The sequence below is a fragment of the Pholis gunnellus genome, assembly GCF_910591455.1.
Source record: "Pholis gunnellus genome assembly, chromosome: 1".
Taxonomy (NCBI): domain Eukaryota; kingdom Metazoa; phylum Chordata; class Actinopteri; order Perciformes; family Pholidae; genus Pholis; species Pholis gunnellus.
In genome coordinates, this window is record NC_136528.1 from 29,176,057 (window position 1) to 29,199,698 (window position 23,642).

Here is a 23,642-nt window from a genome sequence, read left to right on the forward strand (position 1 = left end):
GTTAGGATTATTTTGGGAACAGAACACTGCATTCACTCTGTTACTGTTTCTTTTTGCTTTAAGAGTGTAGGAAAGTCAATATTATATGAGACATGAATATTATGCAATATATTTCCATCACAACTTCATAAAGAAATGTATATAAATCCACCAACAATTATAAAGAAAACGTTGTAAATACAAGAATGTTGAAACACTCTGGCAAATAAAAGACCACCATAGTGTAAATTGTCTAAAGGCACAAAGTCCAAACTAAATTAGAAATTCTTTTTTATTATCACATTGTTGTAAGTGGCTGATTTGACATTCGCCCGCGTCAGTTTCTCTCCACAGTCCCATGCCATCAGGCCTGACACTGCCGGTGGAGAGTGGACATGCAATTAGAGTGGGCCTGCTAGGAGCATGGGGCAGAGGGACGGGACCTTGGACAGTACGTGCTATTATCATGTGGGTGAAGTGTCAAAGAGGGCGAAACAGATTTGGACGCACACACAGGCGACAAAACCAGCCCGGAATAGAACGGCGTGTCGGCGTGGGTGCATGAGGCGCAGGACCCCGGTCTCAGTCATAGTTAATACAGGACAGGTACAGTGCAGGAGGGTTTCCCACCTTCGGTCAATATTTACCATGACAATAAAAAGGCGCGGGAGACATGGGCTTCGTTGGCTGCCGCTCCTTTGAAGAGGAACCACAAAGCTGAACTGAATTATTACAGCTACAGAGGGTATTACATGTATATTTCAAGTTGAAAAAGTATATTTTATTGTGTTGCTCTGCTTATTTGCTATTATGAGGAGGATATTAAATCACACATAACTAAGGATGATCCAGTACAGACTTATTTCTATCGTGGTCCTTGATGTAAGGAGAGCAAATGTGCAGGATTCCAGGTTAGGTGACATATCAACAAACCAATAGAAGAAATACCAATAATGATTATCTGTGGTGCAGACAAACAGTCGTAGAAAAGAGTGCAGATGCTTCTCTGGTCCTATTGGTGGCGGATTCGCCACTTTGTGGAGATCTCCCTTGTTTCTGGGTCTGGTTCGAGGTCATCGTTACCACACTCTGGCCTGCCATGTCTGCTGTGAGAAAAGTGGTTTTAAAGCTTTTCTGGTCGTTGAGTCTGCTTCTTCCAACACTCAGTATCACTATCTCCGAGAATGAAAACCATTTCCATTTCTCATAGCAAAGCAAGCAGCATGTTTGTAAAGAGAGCAATAAATCTCAAAACCTCCAGGGAGGAAACGCTACAGGGCGAAGATAAGGAGCAGGAAAACAGAGAGCCTCTGAAATGCTGACTTTGCACTGGTGCACTTTCACGTTTCAGACAAACACACATTCATTTGAACTAAAAGATGTTTTATTCATTCTCTATATACATCCACACAATAAAAAGCATCTATACACAATCATTTGAGAGACATAACATGCCACTTCAGAAAATCTAAAAAAAAGTGCAAATATCACAGTATCTAAAAACTCACATGAAATATTCACCAGAATGACATATACATGAAGATGAAATTTAGATTTAAAATCAGACCACATTCTTCCAGCCAGATCGTTTAAATGAACTCTTATTTGGTCCATTTTGAAGATGAAGACCTGAAAAGTATGATTTCTTTCTGGTAATTATTTTTGACTGAAGGTCTGAATATGGCCTGGAGTAATAACAACTGGAGTGATCCTGGAGTCATCTATTATTATAAAACATTCAGCTATTACACAATGCGCACACGTACTGTATATGAAATCTCATCTATTATGCATATTAAAACAAAAAACAAAATCTAAAGTGCTAAAGAAAAGTACAAGTACAAATAAAAAAAATAAAAAGCTTATCTAAGGTTCAAGGAGAGCTTCAATATATATATATATATATATATATATATATATATATATATATATTTTCTTTACAGACAATAAAATGGAAATGACAGCACAGTAACCTGTAATCATTCAACATCCCCACGTTTCCCTGTCTGGATTTAAAGCTTAACTTTGTATCCAGTTTACAATTTAGAATCTCAAATAAATGCGACCCAGTCTATTCTACGAGTAAAGGCTTCTGGCCTGTATTTCCTGAGTGATGGTCTCATCTCTTCGCCACTGACCCAGAGAACAAGAACCAAGTAATCAAGTTTGTGTTTTCTCTTTTAAACCGGTTTGGCTGCTGAGTGGATGCCGTTGATTCAAATACATTCCAGCTGATTACATTTAGCTAACCTCCACCCGTGTGCAATCTATAGCTCTGATTAAACAAACAGTCATCACAAAATGAATCCAACATCTGATGAGAGAAGACTGACGAGTCCATTGAACTGGATGAGCTGGTGCTCCAGTCAGGTGTGCCTGCGTTTAGCGACCAGAGGAATGAGAGGTGGAGGATGGAGAGCTCGCTCTCAGCTACCACCACACACACGACGACAGGATTCCAGCTGAAGACAGCAGATCTACAGCGCACAGTTCGTCTCCGTTTGCTCATCTACCTTAATAAGAAGACTGCATTTGTTTGTTTTTACATAAAAAGCTTCAGTGCAAGCAGCGTTGATGTGCCACCACACAGTCCATCTAACTCTTCTCCTGGGCCTGCAGCATGTGTTGCCTGGTCGACCCCGTGCTGGTGCTGCCCAGAGCGGAGCCACCGGCCTGTTTCCGCATCCAGTCCAGCATGTAGAACCGCAGCATCAGGAAGAAACCTGGGAGAGCAGAGCAAAAAGAGCAGCACGGTTCAGTCACCCCTTTGTTTCACTTTTTCAGGATCACGTGTGCAATAAGTGGGCGGTGGAGACACAGTCAAATGTGAAGGCAGGTCTCAGATAGAGATTTATTATTGGATGTGACTGCAGCCTAACTTAAAGCGAGACAAACAATCTTACAATGGGAGGAGCCAACTTCATCGGTTTTCAAAACTAATCTGAGGTTGAAAGTTTTTCTGTCAAAATAAATAGACTCTGTAGGATATGGTCGCTTGTTTTATCTGCCCTTTGTTGGAATGTGGATCCTCACATTTTCAAGACTGTGAGCATTTCGGCTACATTTTAGTTTTTCAGTGACTCCATTTTTTGCTGTTAATAGAAGCAGATTTACCAGACTTATTATGAGACAAATTACGTGACAAAATGGATTATTGTTAAGAGTGTACTGTATCTATATGCTCTTTAACAGATTCTCTGTTCATATGCATAGGATTTGGGTATGGGAACCGTTCTGGTTTCCATTTGTAAGACAAGTGGTATTGACCAATCTGATGATGATGTTTGTGTGGAGAACAAAAGAGTTGCAACTCATTGGCCGAAATGCAATCTGGGAATTAACGGCTATCGCCTGACGATGGTTTAGCGTAGAGGAGTAACATAGAGACGGATCTGGTAGTGACCTGTCAATCAGAAGGTAGTCATAAATCAAGAGAGAAGTAGAGTCATTTTCTCATAGACTTCTATACAACCAGAGGAGTCGCCCCCTGCTGGTCAGCAGACAGAATACTGGTTTGAGAACCTTCCACATTGGCTCCACTTTTCAGAACTGGAGGTTGCCGCCTGGTCTTGCCCAACAACGCTTCGTCATGGACCGGGAATCGAACCACCGAGCTACAGCTGCCCCTTTTCACTTTTAGAGATGTACATAAATGATGTCTGTTTCTGTGGGACTACATCAATGCATGTGGAAGCTGGCATTATTACATTTTTATGGGTTTTTTTTCATGAAAGAGAGAACTTGATGTCTAATCACTGTATCTGTGAAAATATAAATAAACTGTTGTTTCTTTATGCTAAGCTAAGCTAACTGGCTCCTGGCTGCAGGTTCGTATTTACCACAAGCACCTGAGAGCGGCACCGATCTTCTCATCTAACTCAGCAAGAAAGAAAATAAATAGATTTCCCCAAATGAAGGATTTCTTTACATGCTTAGTGGAATGTGTTTGTGTCGAAGGTTAGCTCACATTACACCACCCACATTATACCACATTCTATACAACTCAAATGGAACAACTGTTAAATCTACAACTATCGTGTTGGCCAGTTAGAACATTCTCTCACTGAACTACCAATGTGCAGCAAAAATGGGGTTAATAAGTTGAGCCTCTGGACTGGAATCAGAAACAAGCAGCCTGCATGAGAGGGGAAGCAGCTTTCCTTCTGATAGGCTCCAGTAACAGGAGGCCTTGAGGAACCACAGCCATTGTCTCATTCCCACACTGATACAATGGACCGCTGGCTCCAGATACAATCTCTGAGCCAACATGAACATACCCTGACTATATATAGTTCTGTGAAGGTGGTAATGATAAGATGATGATACAATTACACAAATATGTAGCTTGTGACTTATTTCAAGTCTTTTTTACTCCCCTTTGGATCATTAATGCCATTTAAAGTCTGATGAAAATGCAACTCTCTGTCCTGTAGTTCTGTGGCATGATCTCTTGTAAATGAGAAAAAAAATACAAAGAAGCAAGAGCCAAGCCCAAGAGCAATCTGGACCGACTAACTGGCACAGTGCACCTCAAGCACGGACCTTGAAAAGAGTTGAGGATGCAGGAGAGGAAGAGCACGACGTCGGAGAGGGGTCCAAAGTCCAGGAAGGTCAGACCCCAAGACGTCCCGAAGAGGCAGCTGAGGCCCCAGATGCTGAGAAAAGCCACGCGGTTCTGCCTCCATTCGTCCCTGGTGCGGATCTGCCTGTAGACCAGGAAGAGCATCACGACGCCCGAGGACACCAGGATGGCCAGGACTGTCATGTTGGTGAAATAGTGGGCCAGCAAGGCCTTGTGGGTGTTTTTCATCCAGCACCTGGAAACATCAAATGCACTCAGAGAGAGAAAAAGCAAACACAACCCCAGAGAGGACGAATAACACGCCATCATGACATATTCAATTCATTTGTATTCCTGCTGATTGCTGCTGCCAAATCATAGGGTGAATTTACTGCATTTCTTTTTTTGTCACTATCCAGTTTCTTCACAGCAAATATCTTTGTCTCAATAAAGCTTGCTTACATCAGATAAGGATTGGAGACGTCATCGCTTGGCAACACCTCTCTCAGTCCATAAATGTCACCTACTGCAGCCAGGATGATTATAGGCACGGCAGGGAGAGCTGCAACGGGATGTTCACAGGTCACATATTAATATCACGTTTACCGTAATGTGCCATGAATGAGTATTACTTCATTACGCTCACCGAAGCCGACCAGGTTCCACACATAGGGCTTCGGGGAGGGGCTGAAAACCATGTAGACCAACCAGAAGGTGTGGAAAACCTCTACGCCCATCCAGGTGAAGGAGCTGAGCAGGGTGTAGTGGAGGCCCGCCCCCACCCAGACGCACACACCCTCCCCTCCCACGTTGGCCAGGACCCCGGTGAAGAAGAAGAGCAGGTTGAGGAGGCCGAGAGACACAGCCAAGCCCAGGTGGATGGGTATGGACTGCTCATTAGATCGCCTGCTACAGGGAGAGTGGAACGGAAAGGAGTAGGTTACTTAATTGTACTTAACCATTTTGATAAACTGCATTATGTAAAAGTAGTATTACCTCTTCTTGCAGAGGTAAACGATGAGAGCGACACAGCTGAACACAGACACAGCACAGCCCAGAGATGTAATGGCGGTCAGGGCCAGGAGGTGGCGCACTGGGTGAGGCTCCATTTGCTGCAACAAACAAGAGCACGAAAACACAACTGTTTCTGTTCCCATAAAACGTGTGTGAAATCATGCATCGATGTCGACTTCTCTGGGTCATTCATGTTCCTAACGCTCAGTACATTCGTTTCTCAGTTTCTGGTGTAATACAATAGCAGAGTGTCTCACCACCAGCACACTGAAGTAAGTCAGATGGTTACAGAGGCACTCTGTGTGTTTCGCTCCTTTCTGCTGCGTCTCGCATCCATCGTCCAACCAATTGACCTGCAACGGATCTGCACAGAGAAAATACAGATTTAAACGTGCTTAATTACCATCTATGGGAGTAACAGCAAAATATACAGGGAAGTACAGATATATGTTGGATGAATATACAGTATTTTCTTAAAGGGTTCCAACCTTTCCTGGTGTCCCATGATACACATTTCCTTGAATGCAGTTTCTGAAATAAAAAAGGAGGAAAAGTTATGAGCTGTAATCACTTCCCATTCAGATGATGTACGTTTGTATTCATAGTAACAACATTTCAGGTACTTTCAGGTAAATCACCACTGCAGCCTTTGACTGGATTGATTTTGTGTTGATTTTGCAGGTTTAAAGCGGTAGTGTCCCTTTAGAAAAGCTCTCATTTAACTGCAGCAGGGTCCGACAGTCTGCTACAGGCAGTATTGGTTCTGGTTCTCCCTCCCTTCCCTCCAGCAGGCCCAGCAACACGGCCTTTGCTCCTGGCCAGAGGAGGAGACGCTGCCGCTGAGCTCTCCTCCTCCCGCCGGAGCTCTCCTCCTGCAGGTCAAAGGCAGGCAGCAAAGCCGGATCTGGGTCGGTCCACGGTGGGCTGGTCTCCGCTGGAGTCTGAGCTGAAGTACTTTCTGGTGAAACTGCATAATTACATCTGATTTTGCGGGGAATGCGACCGGGTGGCACCGCTAACACTAACTGTATAGAAATAGACAATCTTCTCACTGATGGTGGAGTTGACTTTTGTAGGTCATATAGAGTCATCCGTATTAAATCGAGACTGTAACTTTAAGTACTACGTGCAGGATCGGGCCCCCTGCGTGTCTACACATCACCACAGATCGTTTAAGTCACAGTGAAATAACATTTGCACATCAGGCATAAACGGTGGTTTTATGTGCGTGTGTGCAGAGAGGAAGTAACAGACCGTCGTAAGCGTATAAACAGCACAACCTTCAAGTGGTTTCTATGTGTTCTCTGTGCTCATGAGGTAGACAGCTCTAAGACATCGCGGAGCTGAAACCGTCTTGTTTTTCTAAAAAAGAGCCTCCGCAGCAAACCCACATTTGAGGAGTTTCGTGAAAAAGACGTGGACCACCAAAATATTTACATTATTTAAATATAAATATACAAATATTAGTTCATTTAATGTAGCATCAGATGCTTGCTTGTTTTTTTGCTTTCTATCACACTTCTGTTCAGCCTGATAGAGAGATCCTCTGTTGCTCTCTCTAAGGTTCCCCCCCATTAAGGTTTTTGGGGGAGTTTTTCCTGTCCTGATGTGAGGGTCCTGGGACAGAGGATGTTGCTTGTGTACAGATTGTAAAGCCCTCTGAGGCAAATTTGTGATTTTGGGCTCTACAAAATTAATTGAATTTAATTGTATATTTCACCAGATTCCAGTACCGGATCTTTAAAATCGATCTAACGATACAATTTGAAAGCATGGATTTGTAAAATGTAGATCACACTGTCACAGACAAAATGAAGGCACAGAAAGCACACAAGCTTACAGGTATGACATCATGGTGAAAGCCAATCCTGATTGGCTCAGACAGGTTAGCGATGACCTCGTTCTCTATGGTGATTTCCACCACATCGTCAAGAATCCTGACCCCCTTGTGACCCTCCTGGAACACACACACACACACACACACACACACACACACACACACACACACACACACACACACACACATCTTTACCTGTCCGCTGATATAATACAGAAGAACTAAAGCATTTCAGTCAGTAGAATTGCTGTATTATCTCAAAGTCTCGGCACGTGTGCCGTGAAGCCAGGCTGGCATCATCTCTTCTCAGCTGCCCGTGTTGACTGAGGTCAAACGGATCCTTACCTGGAACAGGGAGTTGTTTTTGAAGAAAGTGCAGACGACTTTGCTGGACTTTTTCGCCGCTTGCTTCAGAGTGTGGGGGAGGTGGACGGTGGTACTGGACTCTGCGGGTACACCTTTAGTGGCCTATATCCCACAATAAACAGAGAGAGAGAGGACCACTGCACAGTTAGAGACGGCATACCAGGGTTTGTGTCAATTCACTCTCAAGTCAACGCATGAAAAGAGAACTGGAAACCCACCGTCCATAAACCGGCTCATCACTCGGCACATCATGCCATTAAATACACGTAGGAACAATGTCAAAGTAAAGTGATTTTCACGTGTTGTTGAACCGCCCTGCTGCTCTGTCCCATGCTGTCACACGGTTGTAATTACTGTGGTGGATCTGCATGTGGATTGCTGGGTGCTTACACACACATGGCCCTATTTTAAGGCAAAATGTCACCTTTCAAAATCCGTCCTGTACTTGTCAGTAAAACGCTGCCATCGTTCGCTTTCATGTGGTTCACCTCTCACCTATTTCCTCCACTAAATCACCACCATCCTGGACTCCAATGAAAACGTTAACGCAGCTACTCATTCACCGGATTAAACACCTGCTATAAAGTGAGCGCCTGATTAAAGAGAATGGACGTGGACAAACACAGCCTCCTCAGTCGAGCTGCGTCACACTGTGGAGCAGAGACACTCTGTCCACCCGGAGGGGAAATAGACCGAGTTCATTTTTTAATCACTAAATTACTCTGAATGTGAACTAGGACACAAAACTGTCCATCACTGACCACGAATGTTCTCTTTGCTCCCACCAAAGAAGACATTTTCACTTTTTACTTCATCTTTGTAGCAGCTATTGCTATCTTTTACTTCCTTAAACAAAACCAGCTACATGAAAAGATGTCAAGTCCCTTACTTAGAAATAATCAGTGTTAGGATTCCCTATAATTATTATACATTGCATCTGCTATGTTTCCAGCTAAACATGCACAAGAGCACACATACAATGTATGCGTGTATTACAGTTTCTGTTTGTGTCGCAGAGGAAATGTGCTTCATTTTCAACTACGCAGCTAAAAGGCAACGAAGAGGGAACAGGTATGGTCACGATCTTGCTGATGTGGCCTGTGTAGGCTGCGGCGAAGGTTAGCGCGTGTCAAAGTTTATTCTTGACCCCAGAAACAGAAGTTTATATGTCAATATGATGATGTTACTAAATAGGCCCCGCGGTGAGATTGTTTTCTCGGCTGTTGTTAAAAAGGATGAACTTTGAGTCTGAGCAAACTTTATTTCTTTTGTGTGTGTGTGTGTGTGTGTGTGTGTGTGTGTGTGTTATCCTCACAGGTGCCGTGATGTTGTAGCCTCTGAAATCCTCCTTCATGTCCACCTCAGAGCTGCGAGCACACGGATGCTCCATATTCCCTACAGCCGAGGACTCTCTGCACACACACATCAACACACACCACCATGATGCAAATGGTAGCTTCAGAAGGTTTTAAAACGAAGCATGGTTATTTTTGTAACCCCCCCCACCCTAACATGGTATTAACTTTAGCTTCCTGTTTGGAGTCAAAGTTCCCTGGATTACATAAAGCGTGATTACATGCAGCAGACTCAGCAATTAAGACAAAGTCATGTGAAAAAGGATGCGATGATAAAAACAAAAAAGAGAGAGAGGAAATTACATGCTGACTTGGGTGGATCCCTGGTTCTCTTGATCACATAATGCTTCTGCAAAAAACAACAACACAGTTTGAGTACGACACATTAAACTTCTTCTTTTCATTGAGTTTGGCTTGAATGAAGTTTTGAGTCTGAACAAAAGGATATCTTAACAATCAACGTGGAACCCTTCATCCTGCTGAATACATTCCATTTACAGATGTACTGAAGATCACATTTGTTCTCCCTTACTGCAGTCGATGGAACCTCCGCTGAACTTGTAGGCTGTCATTATAGTGGCCGTGATTAAATCCTTTTTGACCATTCCATTGATGATGCCGTAGTGTGCCTCGGGTGTGTTGGCACCATGAGACAGGTCGGTGCAGCAGGAGCCCTGCAGGCTGGTGGGCCAGCACAGAGTGAGGTTCTTCCCTCCGACCTGAACAGCGAGAGAAGAAATACAACTGATGAGTCCTTGCCGTCCTCTCACATGGAGCCAGCTTTGAAAAGGCGGGAAACACGTCTTCTTTAAAAAATGACCTGGGTTATATTAGCTTTCTAACTGCTTGAAAACTCAACACATCCTCATTTGGGCTCCTTTTACCTGCAGCTTCAACTGGTCCAGCAGTGGCTCCCAGTACAGACAGAATGGAGTTTCCTCCTCGGAGTCGAGGCCGAGCTGCTTGAGGGGAATCACTTCAGAGCGCCGGCAGCGAGCTGTGATCTGCCCGTCGATGGACAGAGAGCTCTGACCTGCTGAGATGGAGATCTCACTGCAGCCCGTGGAGAGGCTGACGTTCAGGCTCAGGGCGCCCCTCCCATGGCGCCAAGTCCCACAAAAGTCCAAGTCCGTGTCATTTTCACTTGAACCTGAAGGAGACAAAATGTGTAGGCACACACTGACAAAAGGTGGCTTGGTGTTTGGTTTCAACCCTTAAGAAAGTTGCTCTGACGTCCTAAGAGGACAAACATGTCTGTGTCAGAATACTGCCAGAATATGATGCTTCAGTCCTGTTCATAATTACCAATGATTCATTCATTTTCAGAATTATAACCCTTTAAATGCCAGTTGGTTTACAGTTTGTTTACATAATGTCACGGTGAAAAAGATCACAAACATTTCCTTATTTCATACTTAATGCTAGATTTCTATCACAGTCGAGGGTATGTAGGGTATGTAGTAATGAGCAACAACATTGATTTTGAAGCATTGCATCAAACACATAATACAGCAGCAATGCCCCGAGGGGAAAACGCATGTATTTGCCCCATAGGGCAAACATGAGAAAATGGCTAAATCTGGTGAAAAATAGTAAAAACTACAAATGCAAAGCTCGAGAATGAAAGCCTGATATAACAGAATGCATGCTTCTACACTATAGTGGCTGAGGGATCAATACATGTGGTTAGTCCTTAAGGAGGGTCAGTATTCTGTCGACACAGTTTATTATGGACTTATTATAGGAGCTGAGGTACAAAATAAAATCATGCCAATACGTAGGCCATATGCATTAACACAGCCAAAATGATTGAACAATTTAAAATTCAAAGGCCAAACATGTCCCGAGTGAGGCGCAAGTGTTAAAATATTACACACACTGAACATATTTTTCTAAAAATAAAGGAAATCTGCATCTTTTAATCATCTTTAAATATTTCTATGGGCTCTAATATTGGTCAATAAGAGTTCCTCATCACCAAGGTTACATCGTCTTCTCATGGTGGCATGCAGCGAGTTACCAAAATGCCAAAACCGCCACCGCGAGGCACTGTATGCGCATACACATTTAAATTACAAGTGCAGAATTCAACTGAAATATGTGTGCATGCATCTGTGTGGCTCTGCTTCAGTCTGCACTCTGGCAGAGTTGGGTTTTTTACCACAGGTTTACAAAGAGAGACAACAACAGATGTAATTCATTTCACAACCTCAACGTCTCACTGACCCTGTGGAGCCCACACAGTTGTGTCACTACACCTGAAACTGCATTAGCAGCAAGTGGAACTTTTCCTGTGTCGGCAGAATATTTTCATATGGTTTTAGGAGGCACTTTGCCAGTAATGCTACACTTGTGAAATATTAATTTAACACACTATAGCAATTAGGTCATTAATCACACTGTTTGATGACAAATATATGTTCTACTGTTACTTATACAATATGTACATAATACAGAGTTATAGCAGTTTAAAGTTGCTGTGTTTTGTTCAACAGCAAATGTACGTGACGAAAGCTCAACAACGGTGCGAGAGCATCTCCTCCACAGAGGAAACGTGCGGTGTCTGTTTGAAGTCCTTATCATGCGCCGTGTTTGATCGTCTTGACTTGATTATCTCGACAACATAACGAACAGCAGGCCAATAGAGCCACTTCAGATGAAAGTGGGCTTCTTTTTGTCCCGGTGTGGTTATCTTACCTGTAGAGAGGAGGATGATGAAGACGAACACCCCCCCCAGGTTATCTCTCAGCCGGGGCTCCATCGGTAACGACTGCCGTTGGGAAACAAAGAGAGAGAAATGCAGTTGTAAAAGAGGAACACGTCTGTAGCTCCTCTCTGCATGGGCAGGGAGAGCCAGCCAGCAGACGTAAAACCCCAACCACTGAAACCTGCTGCTGGTGAAGTGTGTGTGGGAACGACATTATGTTATAAGTGTAAAAAGCACAACACACACTGATCTCTCACGTTATTTCTACGAGCAAACACACATCCGACATAAAACAAAAGGCCCTATCTAGAGGCAGCACAGGTTAACATGACACCGTGTTTTTAATGATACTATTCTTACCCAGACGCTTTGTTATCTACACTCTCTTATCAATGAATACAAATGAGTTGCTGCTCAAAATACACACAGGGACCATTCTGTGCTGTTATCAATGGAAACAGTCTTCCCCTTTAACACACACACACACACACACACACACACACACACACACACACACACACACACACACACACACACACACACACACACACACACACACACACACACACACACACACACACACACACACACACACACACACACACACACACACACACACACACCAAGTAAAAAAAGAAACGTGGATGATGTTGCCTGTTTCACTTTCAACATGAATACACAGATGTGACATTATTGGATAAAAAGAGAAGACAATACAAATTGCCCTGAAAAAAGATCAGACTTGAATCATGTGAGCGTTACCACACAGATGTGTGTCAATGGACCACACGCAAACATTTCAGTCATTTTCAGTTTCTACCAGACATGCCGACTCATTCCCAGTGGCTGCCGCTGCACACACTTTCCAGGTTTACTAGGTGCCTGCGTATCACAACCCACTTATCATTCAGCCGCAGTCACACCTCACAATTTCAAACAAGGCAAACAGCAAACGCTGTGGCGTTACTGTGCAGAGTGGTGTAGCGATGCAGAGGCAGATTTTGAAGGTTGTGGTTGTCCTGACCTCAACATCACAAGACGGGAAACTGTTGGAACCGTAGACACAGCAGAAAGGAACAGCAACGGAAGAAAAGACAGACAAAAAGATACAGAGAGAAACATCAAGCTGCAAAGCCTGGGGGGGGGGGGGGAGGGGGGGGGGGGGTCTATTTATAACGATGTACTCTGAAACACACACCTGATACTCGAGAAGGACCTGAGAGCCTTGGACACTCAGAAACAGACTCATAAACAAACACAAAAAGGATATTGAGCAACACAGAGCAACGAGCTACAACGGAACACTTCAACACGTTAACGGACGCTCACAGATATATATACGTTTTATATTTAAACAGCGTCATTCACTGGTATTGACTGTTCACTGTAATCAAACTAATTGAAGGAGCAGCTTCACATGTTGCTTCAGAGTCAGCAGTGACATGCCAACCTTTAGCTGGTATAGTGTTCTATCTCACTAATGGCTCTGAAAAAAAGCAATCTTTCAACAAGCTGTCTGGAAACTCCACGCATGCAAAATGTCTCACGATGGGACTGCTGGGCTCAGAGTTACTGCAAAGCCTGACACTGTACAAACAGACTTGTATTCTGAGCTTTCTACTGCAAAACGGGAGTTTTTGAGTTTTGCTGGAATGGTTTGTTCTGTGGACAGAAGTTTGGGAGCAGAAGGTGCAGAAATATTAAAAATGTACAGAGCGGGCCGATGCTGCGTTCCAGACGAGCCTGAGGTCGGAATTTTCACAGTTCAAATTTCCAGCTTCCGACCTCCCAAGAGCTCCAGGTGCACCACGACAAACGTAAACAAAACCACGGCGGACCGGGAATGAACTCTTTGGCAAGTGTCCACGTGATTGAACTCTCAGCAGTGCACCCTCCACACTTTGAGTGGCGGTCCATTGTACTTGTACTTCTTAGTACGGGGTCAGAAATGTTTGAGTTCCGAGTTGTCTGGAATGCAGCACTAGCCCTGGTCCCGGTGAGGCTAGCTTTAACCAGGTCTAACTGGTGTTCTTCATCAAATATGCAAATTCAACCAGCACAAAAACAGCGAAGGCTGAATGAAATCAATATGAAAAGACAAAGATTACTTTCACTTCAGTTAAAACATGCGGAGATTGTGTGGAACTGCAACCTCTGAAAAAGAAAGGCGTTTAAGTGGGACTTCACGTAGCTTTATGATGGAACTAATATACACACACATTGTAATGCCTCAGCTGCTCAGAAAGTCCAGTAAAAAAAAGAAAACAATGGTGTATATTTACTATATATTTAATATTCTCAGAATAGAGGCCACAGCTCAGAACTGGTTCGGACCCGACCGGCTCTCAATGACCAAAAGAGTACACGCAGCCAAGCGGCCTCCAGACGTGGTGGCGGTCTACTATGCTAGGGCATGCAGAAACATGCTGTGGTTGCACCATGGCCCACATAGCCCTTCACAAACCTACCCATCATGCACAGGTGGGCTGTCAAAGCGTGCTCTCATTTTGCAATATCAACACATATTTTGCGATATAATAATAAACATTTGACAGTCGATTGAGTGATTTCAGAGCTGACTTGTCAAATTCATGACTCAGATCATCCATCACGAGATCTTTAACTGCCATCAAAATCATGTATGCCATTGTTTAGTATGCTTGTTTATGAGTCAATGACATGACGTGCATATTTTTGTGTCCCGAGTCCACTATTTCCTTTAAAAATAATTGTATCAATTCATGACATATATCATTTCATTCTATAAAACCTATCCAGTTTTGATACATTTTCAGTACAATCAAATAATATATATTATTTGATGTTTTGGCACCTCAAACCCTGAAAATGTCAGGCGGTGCACCTGTGCTAGCAGATGAACAGACTAAGAAAACTATTAAAAAAAGTATTTAAATGATAATAAATACAAATACCAATAGTTTTAAGTTGTTGCAATCATTTAACAACTTTTGTCCAGCAATTTGAATGTTCTCAAATGTCAGGGTGACACCACTGTAAAGATGGGACTTTTATTATGAAATTAAAGTGCAAAACAGTAAACAGGATATTGCATCATCAAGAGGACCTCAACTGACCTTTATAGCCGAGTGAAAATGTTTTTATATCTCTTTTGAATATTGATAAAAACAGCTACTTTCAACTTATAGGTAGAGCGGTTCACTTTCCATGTCGGGCGGTACAACCAATGTAAAACTAGAAACATGTTATTTTATCATAAATGTCTTTATTCTGTTTAAAATGTATATGTATGAAGTTGTTAGCAGGAACAAAAGCTAATGCTGGTGTCCTAGTAGATGCCTGTTTAATTTGAAATAAGTTGCAAATGTCAGGTGGAGCAACTGCAAAGAATGTCACTTTGTGATATTATATTGAAAGCTCTAACATTATCAAAAGTTCAACAGTGTTAAGTTAACGATATTCTACACTTTCAAAACTATTTTCATGATATTAATGAATATTGTTTAACTATTAAGGACGCCACTGTCAAGTAAAGCAGAATGATCAGGACCCAGGGAGCAGACAGCAGGTCCTGTGTGTGTGTGTGTGTGTGTGTGTGTGTGTGTGTGTAGGTGTGTGTGTGTGTGTGTGTGTGTGTGCAGAACGCTGCTACGATGAGGTAGAAGCTGCAGCAGCCCGGGAGGAAGCGACTGTGATTCTATTCCAGTTATGTGTTAAACATGATTACTATGAAATATTTACTACTTTTACTTAAAGCTTAAAGAGACTGTTGACTAAAAAATGTTGTTGTATTTGAAATAAAAATGCAAATTTTCTGCATATTTCCTGTGATTACTGATATTGTCAGGTGGCACAACTGATAAAAGAACTAAAGGTGTCGTGTATTTCCTGGAGGGAGTGATAAGATCTGAGCATGAAACTTCCATGTCAGCTGTTTTCTTTTCATTGGTGTGAGTTGCCTAGTTTTGGAGATATCTTCTATCATCTCCAATAGATGGCACTCGACTTATGGTGCTCAGAGCGCAAAAAATAAATAAAAATACATTTAAAAAAGTCAACAACAATGTCTCTTTCCAGAAATCATGACCCAGTTACTCAAGACAGCAGACCCTGCTGTGAGCAGTTTCATGTAGGAACTATTTTCTTTCTACCACAGTTCCTACCTTACCTAGTTCCTCCGACAGAAGATCGAATGACAGAGAATGTAAAATAAGATGTTTTCATAAAGCAAACAGAAATGATGTTAAACTACGTTTGGTGACAGCTACACACACTTGAAACAATGTCCACGTTGGCTGATTCAGTTCAGACCAGCCCCAGGAGCACACAGGGTTTGGGTTTTAAGTGATGACCCATTGCTCAAAAACAAGACTCTCGAGCACTCGCTCAGCATCACGCTGGTGACTCACCCCAGCCTCCACCAGATCCCGCACGTTACAATGATGAAACACAACTGCACTGAGGGAAGTGCCCGGAGTGGCCCCGACCACAGGCAGCAGGCAGCAGACTACAAGTGGGAAAACACAGTGATGGGCTCAGTTCTGCCACCAACACAAACCCGTCTGTGTGTGTGTGCACGTGTGCTCAACATGTAAAAAGTGTTACCACGACATAGCGTGTATGTATGTGCATTTAACATTTAAAAAAGTGTCAGATCCTTTGTATGGGGCTTGAAAACACAACTTTACTTCCAGCTCAAGCCACCTATAATCTCCCTCTCTCAACGTGTAAACTACCTCTCTCTCTACCCCCACACCCTCTCTATTGTCCCTGCAAGGCGCCCAGGCGTCAAGAATTTCCCCTTTTCTTTCACTTCCCAGCTCTCATGCGCATGTGTGTGTGTGTTCTCATTTTTCAGTACAAAGCACAAACTACCGAAACTTGCTCCCTCACTGCACTCGTTACTCCTCCGCACGTACAGGAAGTTATAGAGCCCTGGCGCGTGTTGATGCGTGAATGCTCGCATAACCTCCAGCAACCCACGCATGAGTGAACGAGACGGGCCACCGTAAAACCCACGACCTCCCAGTTTGTCACTTTGTGATTTCCAGTAAACATGACCCATGTGTCGTCCTCCACATCGCTGCATCACACATCTGACTCACAGCTTGGCTTCACGCAAAGTGGAACGGCAGCCAAAACAATGTGTGCCACAGACAGCAGACAGCGGTGACACGCTCCTCTGAGTAATGCCTGAGCCATTTTATGGAGATGGAGAGTTTTTGTCTTCACATTTAGCCACAACTACTGCACGTATGATGTATTGCCACAAACAAAGATCCATGAGATCTTGAGAGGATGATCTTTACACACTTTGTTAATATTTCTGTTTTTCGGTGAATGTCTCAACAACCACTGGATGGGCTGCCATGACATGACTTTGGTCACCACCCACAGACTGTACATAAGAAGTGGTCGTAGTCATCTGACGTCACCCGTTGGTTTGTTGACTGCAGTTTTGAAGCCTCGAGTTCGCCATTTTGGCCGTCGTCATCTTGTTTTTTTGCAACCCGAAATGTCACGAGAGGGTGGAGCGAAGTACAACCAAACAACATTTTTAGGCAACTAAAGTGCTCCAATTAACTCAAATCAAAATTTGAATAGCTCCAGTGGTTTATGACCCCCCCCCCCCAGAAAACTATCTTTTGAGTTTAGTACTTGTTAGCATGTTAGTAGACACTGTCATACACTAAACCAAGATGGTAAACATTGTAGACATGATACCAGCTAAACATTAGCGTGTTAGCATCATCATTCTGAGCGTGTTAGCTTGCTGATATTAGCGTGCTGTGTGAAATTCCAGCCTCACAGAGCTGCTAGCATGTCGCACAACTTCTAATGTGAAGCCACTAATTCCGCTAAATCAAGATAATTAAGAGATGATGGTCAGATTTGACAGTGGATTCTATCAAAAGGCTGATTTGGCTTTCAAGATACAGCTGCACCTCAGATCTGGTGTTTTCAGTACAGTAGTCTACCTTGAAAACACCACTTCCTGCCGTTCTGAAAGACGTCGGAGTGTCACGTTTTCTGCTTTTCATGTCTGCTGCTGACTGCTCACCTGAATGACATATAGTCCGTTTTGTTAGTGCTTATCGTGTCTCAGTTGTCGTTTGCACAGCAGTTTTTCTTAGTTCAGTTAAGAAATCCCGACTCAAGTACGAGTTTACATAGATTATCTTGCACCCGCGTTTACAGTAGACTGAATTTGTCGTTTGGATTTTGTCCTGCAAGTGTTGCGGTTCGCATTGGTCCCACTCCTCTGCAAGCAGCAGAGTGAGGGAGCAAAGAATGCGCATGGAAGAGTAATTCAAGGAACAAAAGCTGCTCTTTGTTGTCCGGCCTCAGAGTGACAGTGAGCGTGAATAAGGGTCAAAGATCACTGGCTGCTTCGGAGGCTGTTTAAGCCACTGGTTAAAAGACAAGACACACACTATACACAAACAGCTCCAACTCTCTGGACAATACTGCCAAGATGACAGGGAAGCAGAATATATCTATCTATAAATAAAGTCTCTTCTCACTTTTTCTTCTGAAGAAACACACTGACCTCATTTGTCGTCTTGCCAAAGCCGCTGCTGTGAGAACACTGCACTGTGCTACACTGTTGACCGCTGCTGCTGCCAACATGGTTACGAGATAAGATTTGCGTTTGTTTTCCTGAGGCACAATGCAAGAAGCAACTGGCATTCTGTGTCTGCCGTTCTACGTGTGGTTTAAAGCACGTAGTCGTCCCACTTCAGGACCTGCAAGTGAAAGTGGTGGTCACACACTGAGCAGCTACCGTGGAAGCTTCTGAAAGGGAGACTTGTGACATCTAACTGCAAGCGTTCATATCAGAATGCAGCCAACTAACTACAATAAAAATCGTCACCGTCATCTTGAAGACTGGATGTGATGTGGCTGATGTGGAATGTTCCCCAGGCTACATTTGTGTTGGGACCTTGCATTCTTTGTGAGAGCACCATAGTGATGCAGCGTGCACGTCTGCACGAGTGTGTATACGCATACATTTTATCTGTATCCTGCCGTCCTCTGTGAGGAAATTGGAGGAGCAGGTGGAATGCTGCAGATATGTCCTTTGGGGCTATGAATAAATCAATAAAACAACACACACATGCACAGACAACAGCCAGCATGTTATTAGGGCCTAATTCACCCCCAAGCGTGGCCTTAGGTGTGGGTCACTGGGTTTAGTCTGCCATCAGGGGCTTTCTTTTCCTCATTATGAAAAATGAAGTCAGCACAAAGGAGAAGGGTTTTCTGCAATGAGTCACACACCCTATGCAATATTTGCATTTCAAGGGACGGGGCGCAAAGAAAAAAAATCCCTCCACGATTGTCATTTGTTCACTTTCGGTGCTCATCTGATCTGCAGGGTTTACAGATGTTCACACGTCCAGGTTATTCACACTATGGTTCTTTTTCTCACTGAGTGAAGTCATTTGATTGTGCACCGAGGCAGTCAGGAAACCGCAAGCTGTAAGAAGAGCGAGGTAGAGCCTCTCTGACGTCCGTTTGTCACCATGAACCCGAACATCAACTCTTCATAAGGGAAAAGAATACACAACACCTGGTACAACCCGTTACTGTAAATAATGACAAGGAGACCTTCATGACCCCAGTCCCGAAACATTACAAAATAAATAAAAACATGTCCAAATAAATAAGACCTATTGGATGTGCGATTTAGCACGAACAACAATGCTTTTTTTTATTATTAATCATATAGCTAATCAATAGAAAAATGTACATGCTAATCAAAACCATACCAGTGGGGGTGTATATATATATATATATATATATATATCTTCTTTTTTTTAATTTATGAATAAATATATATATTCAAATATACAATACAAAATATAATAATTCCAATGTAGAAATCTGCTATCTGTCTGTCTATCTGTTTCTATATCTATCATGATAAACATAATACAATAACTTCATTTAAGTGGTGGAGTGCTAGTGAATATCAGACATGCTGAATGTATATGTTGTATAGCCTCGCTTGTTTCAAATGAAATGTAACGTTAGTGTTGTTCCTTGGGGTGTGTAGCCTTACCTTGAGGACTTTTCCCGTCAGCAGCGGAGCTTTCTCTCCTCCTGTCGACTACACTACTTTCTGATGTCCAACGCCTGCAGGTAAAACTTCCACCCACTGCTCCACACAAAGTGGACCCAGTACGAAAGGGGGGGAAGCAGCCTTCACGCTACACGCCGCGGTGACAGCCGGGGATGGACGCTCTAATTCAGTCAACCGCACAAAAGGTGGACCAGAGAGAAAGAAAGAAAAACTTAATTCGTGTGCACTTGCTGTTCCCCGGGTTATTTCTCACGTCTTCAACGCGCTCGAGACGGCTGAAGATATTCATACAAAACGTAAAGTCCAAAGAACAGACGCCGCTGAAGCTTTCACTACGTCGTCACACAGAGCTTGTGCTCGCGGACGGACTGTCAGCGCGACTGAGGTGCGAGAGACCGGAGCTACGGTCAAGGCAGCCAGAATGGAAGTCGTTTCCGGCCATGATTTTCACAATGCGTAATATAATGATCACAGTGTGGCCTGTGTGATACTCTGCTCACATAGCAGCACCTTGTTTAGCCAAGGTGTACCCTATTCTCTAACACCTACATTATCAGGCCAATTGAATTTGGCTAATCACTCCTTTGTTTTGTTTTTTTAATGACAAATAGTTCGCTTTTATTTTGAAGGCAAAGACATTTCCCAGTTATCTTCTGTTGTCTATGTCTCACTTGACTGCTGTCGAGTAACAAGGTGTGAGATGGGAGGCCAGGCGGAGTGACATGGATCTGGGAGCACAGAGGAGGGGGCTGCAGAAGGGAGAGTACAATGAGCCAGTTCACTTTCCAAAGCCACTCTCAATCCTAAAGGTAGACACCTCAGCATTATATAGCAGTATTTGTTGATTGAAGACATAACCATTTAAGTTATTGGCCCATAGCCCTTCACCTTCTATAAGCCCCCTAAAAATGCATGATGTTCATTGTGGTTCGGCTCGTTCCGTTGAGGCCTTGGATTATGTTAGAGCTCAAGTTAGGATGTTGCACATTCCAAAATAAGTACTCCATAGGTGCCTGGACACTTTAGGAGTTATCACAGTGGAACATTTGGTTATCTCCAAAAGCCTTAACAGTGTGCATGATCCATCCATCCATTTTCCTCCGCTTATCCGGGGTCGGGTCGCGGTGGCAGCAGGCCAAGCAGGCTGACCCAGACTTCCCTCTCGCCCGCAACATTTTCCAGCTCATACTGGGGGATCCCGAGGCGTTCCCAGGCCAGCTGGGAGATATAATCCCTCCAGCGTGTTCTGGGTCTTCCCCGGGGTCTCCTCCCAGTTGGACGTGCCCGGAAAACCTCCAGTGGGAGGCGTCCAGGAGGCATCCTAATCAGATGCCCGAACCACCTCAGCTGACTCCTTTCGATGCGAAGGAGTAGCGGCTCGACTCCAAGTTCCCTCCTGATGTCCGAGCTCCTTACCCTATCTCTAAGGCTGAGCCCGGCCACCCTACGGAGGAAACTCATTTCGGCCGCTTGTACCCGCGACCTTGTCCTTTCGGTCACGACCCAGAGTTTGTGACCATAGGTGAGGGTAGGAACGTAGACCGACCAGTAAATTGAGAGCTTTGCCTTCCGGCTCAGCTCTCTCTTCACCAAGACGGTCCGGTGCAGCGCCTGCTTTACTGCTGCAGCCGCACCGATCCGCCTGTCGATCTCCCGCTCCATCTTACCCTCACTCGTGAACAAGACCCCGAGATACTTAAACTCCTTCACTTGAGGTAGGCACTCCGTCCCCACCTGGGGGGAGTGTGCATGATGTAACAGCCTATTTCATTTTTTTCTGTGACATTGATGTCAGATATAGTGTTAGAGCTACACTGCTTCAATGCCACCGGCAGCTGGCCCTCTGACAGGTTTCAAATGTGACCACAAACCGCAGCTTCGTCGGCTTTGAACCGAAAACGAGCGCAAAAAAATGTCTTGCTTCTGGAAAAAAAAGCATTGACTGGAAAATATAAAGCCCCTTTGGGGGAAGTGTGAAACCCCCACAACAGTTTTAAGTAGTCAGATGTAAAGCAGAGCATGAACAGCAAAAGTCTCCGTGAGATGTGTTTGAATAGAGAATGGAAACGGTCTATCAGCGTCATCAAAGGTTATTGCTTCCTTTCATGAAAACAAAAAAAAGAATCCCAAACACACTATTAAGAGCATCACTGGGACCGCTTAAACACTGCACATGGTGCATGGCATTTCCTGTTCCTATAGAATGACAACTTGTCATGTGCTTTGCTACAAATAGATCTAATCACAAACACATTCTTCCATTACAGTTGACATTATGGCTCTGCTGCCACAATACATTTCTGATATGAGCCAACTAAGTCTTCTTAGCCTCCTGAAGTGAACCAGACACCAAGGCACGGACCTTTTTCTTTTTGTGAGACCTATGCATGTGTGTTTCGTGCATGTGCAAAAGCCCTTTGTGGGATTTCTTCCACTTTCTGCTGTGTGGCTCTTTTATTGCTTCATGTAAAGCGTGTGGTGTTTCCGCGCTAAAGCCCCACAAAATGAAGTCTGAATGAACTGGACTTTGACTTGTATTTGTATTCTGCCTTGCACAAAGGTATCCGTGACGCACCTGCAGGTGTTAAAAAGCAGGTTAATGTTTAAACCCCAGATGTCTCAATGTCATTGTTCATGCTCACCTGACAATTTAAAGCACATTTCCCACTAAAAACTTAAAACTCTTCGGTTTAGGCTTGTATCTTCTTCTGTAGTTTGGTAAGAGAGGAGGTGAAGAGAGGTGAAGAGAGGAAGGGAGGGGAGGGCTAGCAGCACCTGGCTCCTCTTTTCTGTTCAACTGTCTACGTGAGTGGTTGAGAGTATGCGTGGGTCTGTGCGAGTGTGTGTGTGTGTGTGTGTGTGTGTGTGTGTGTGTGTGTGTGTGTGTGTGTGTGTGTGTGTGTGTTTGTCTGGAGCAGGATTTGTCAGTTGAATTGCGTGGGCTTGGCTAATAAAGGGCCCTCTGTCTCCGTGTTGAGTGGTGTGCTTGGCGTCACACACACACGCACACACACACACGCACACACACACACATACAGACAGAAAGAGTGAGAGTGAAAGACAGCTTGATGACAGTAAAAAAAGCAAACAAAAAAACAGCAGCATGACCATTATCTTATCAACCATCTGCATGTAAAAAAGCCTAGGAGACATTGTGGGTGACTGCGGTCATAGATGACTAGGTTAGTAGATGAACTATTAGGCCTGCCGTTAACAGGGTACGGTGCAGCAGAGCATAAGATGTCTGTGCATGCTTGTCAGCAGCGAATAATGTCCTATACGTGCATATATTGGACCCTGCAGTGTGCAATGTTATCTGCTGTCAAAAAGCTCCAAATATGGGCACTAGAAACTCTGACTGTCCTATCATGTGACAGGTGTGGGGGCCTGACAGGATATAAAACAAAGCACTTGGTGATTCAGTCACTTAGCTGGTCTAACATCCTGTAATTATGCTTTCCCACCGGCAACCACTGAAGGATAATACCCAAGAGCAAATGTCTCTATTATTTTCGGACAAATATCACATGCTTGTAAAAGCAGTCTTCTGTCTGTGAGTGTGTGTTTATTTGTGTTGCAGTGCAAATAAGCCGCACTGTGAAGGGACGCACACACCTTCTCAGAGTGAAACACTGCCCAAGATAACCATGATATATTGTGTACTGGGAAACACGCTGGTGTTACTGCACTTGTAAGGACCAACACTGGCAACTACAACACACTTTGCTACATGCTTTAAGGACTTTAAGAATAAAGTC

At 43.8% G+C, this 23,642-nt stretch overlaps 1 protein-coding gene across 3 annotated transcripts; it reads right to left on the reverse strand.

The window, feature by feature from the left end:
* Positions 1–1,378: 1,378 nt before the first annotated feature.
* Positions 1,379–20,220, reverse strand: LOC306699460 (adhesion G-protein coupled receptor G5-like). Of its 3 annotated transcripts, none has more exons than XM_079164084.1 (15): positions 19,864–20,220; positions 11,810–11,882; positions 9,997–10,262; positions 9,645–9,831; positions 9,416–9,461; positions 9,073–9,169; positions 7,737–7,859; positions 7,395–7,511; positions 6,043–6,085; positions 5,812–5,918; positions 5,537–5,652; positions 5,187–5,446; positions 5,003–5,102; positions 4,522–4,796; positions 1,379–2,702 (listed from the first exon to the last, which is right to left on the reverse strand). In XM_079164084.1, the coding sequence occupies exons 2-15, from the start codon at positions 11,871–11,873 to the stop codon at positions 2,575–2,577; spliced, it is 1,929 nt and encodes a 642-aa protein (XP_079020210.1). In that variant the 5' UTR covers positions 11,874–11,882; positions 19,864–20,220; the 3' UTR covers positions 1,379–2,574. The 3 variants fall into 3 exon arrangements, with proteins under 3 accessions (XP_079020210.1, XP_079020208.1, XP_079020209.1); XM_079164082.1 differs by having other exon boundaries at positions 5,187–5,449; XM_079164083.1 differs by lacking the exon at positions 19,864–20,220 and adding an exon at positions 12,844–12,909 and having other exon boundaries at positions 5,187–5,449.
* Positions 20,221–23,642: the final 3,422 nt, after the last annotated feature.

Coding starts and splice junctions, on each gene's coding strand:
- LOC306699460 (XM_079164082.1), bottom strand. CDS start 11,873: ATGGAGCCCCGGCTGAGAGATAACCTGGGGGGGGTGTTCGTCTTCATC. Junction 5,919..6,042: donor ATCATGGGACACCAGGAAAG/GTTGGAACCCTT, acceptor TTCTCTGTGCAG/ATCCGTTGCAGGTCAATTGG. Junction 5,653..5,811: donor CTTACTTCAGTGTGCTGGTG/GTGAGACACTCT, acceptor TGTTTGTTGCAG/CAAATGGAGCCTCACCCAGT.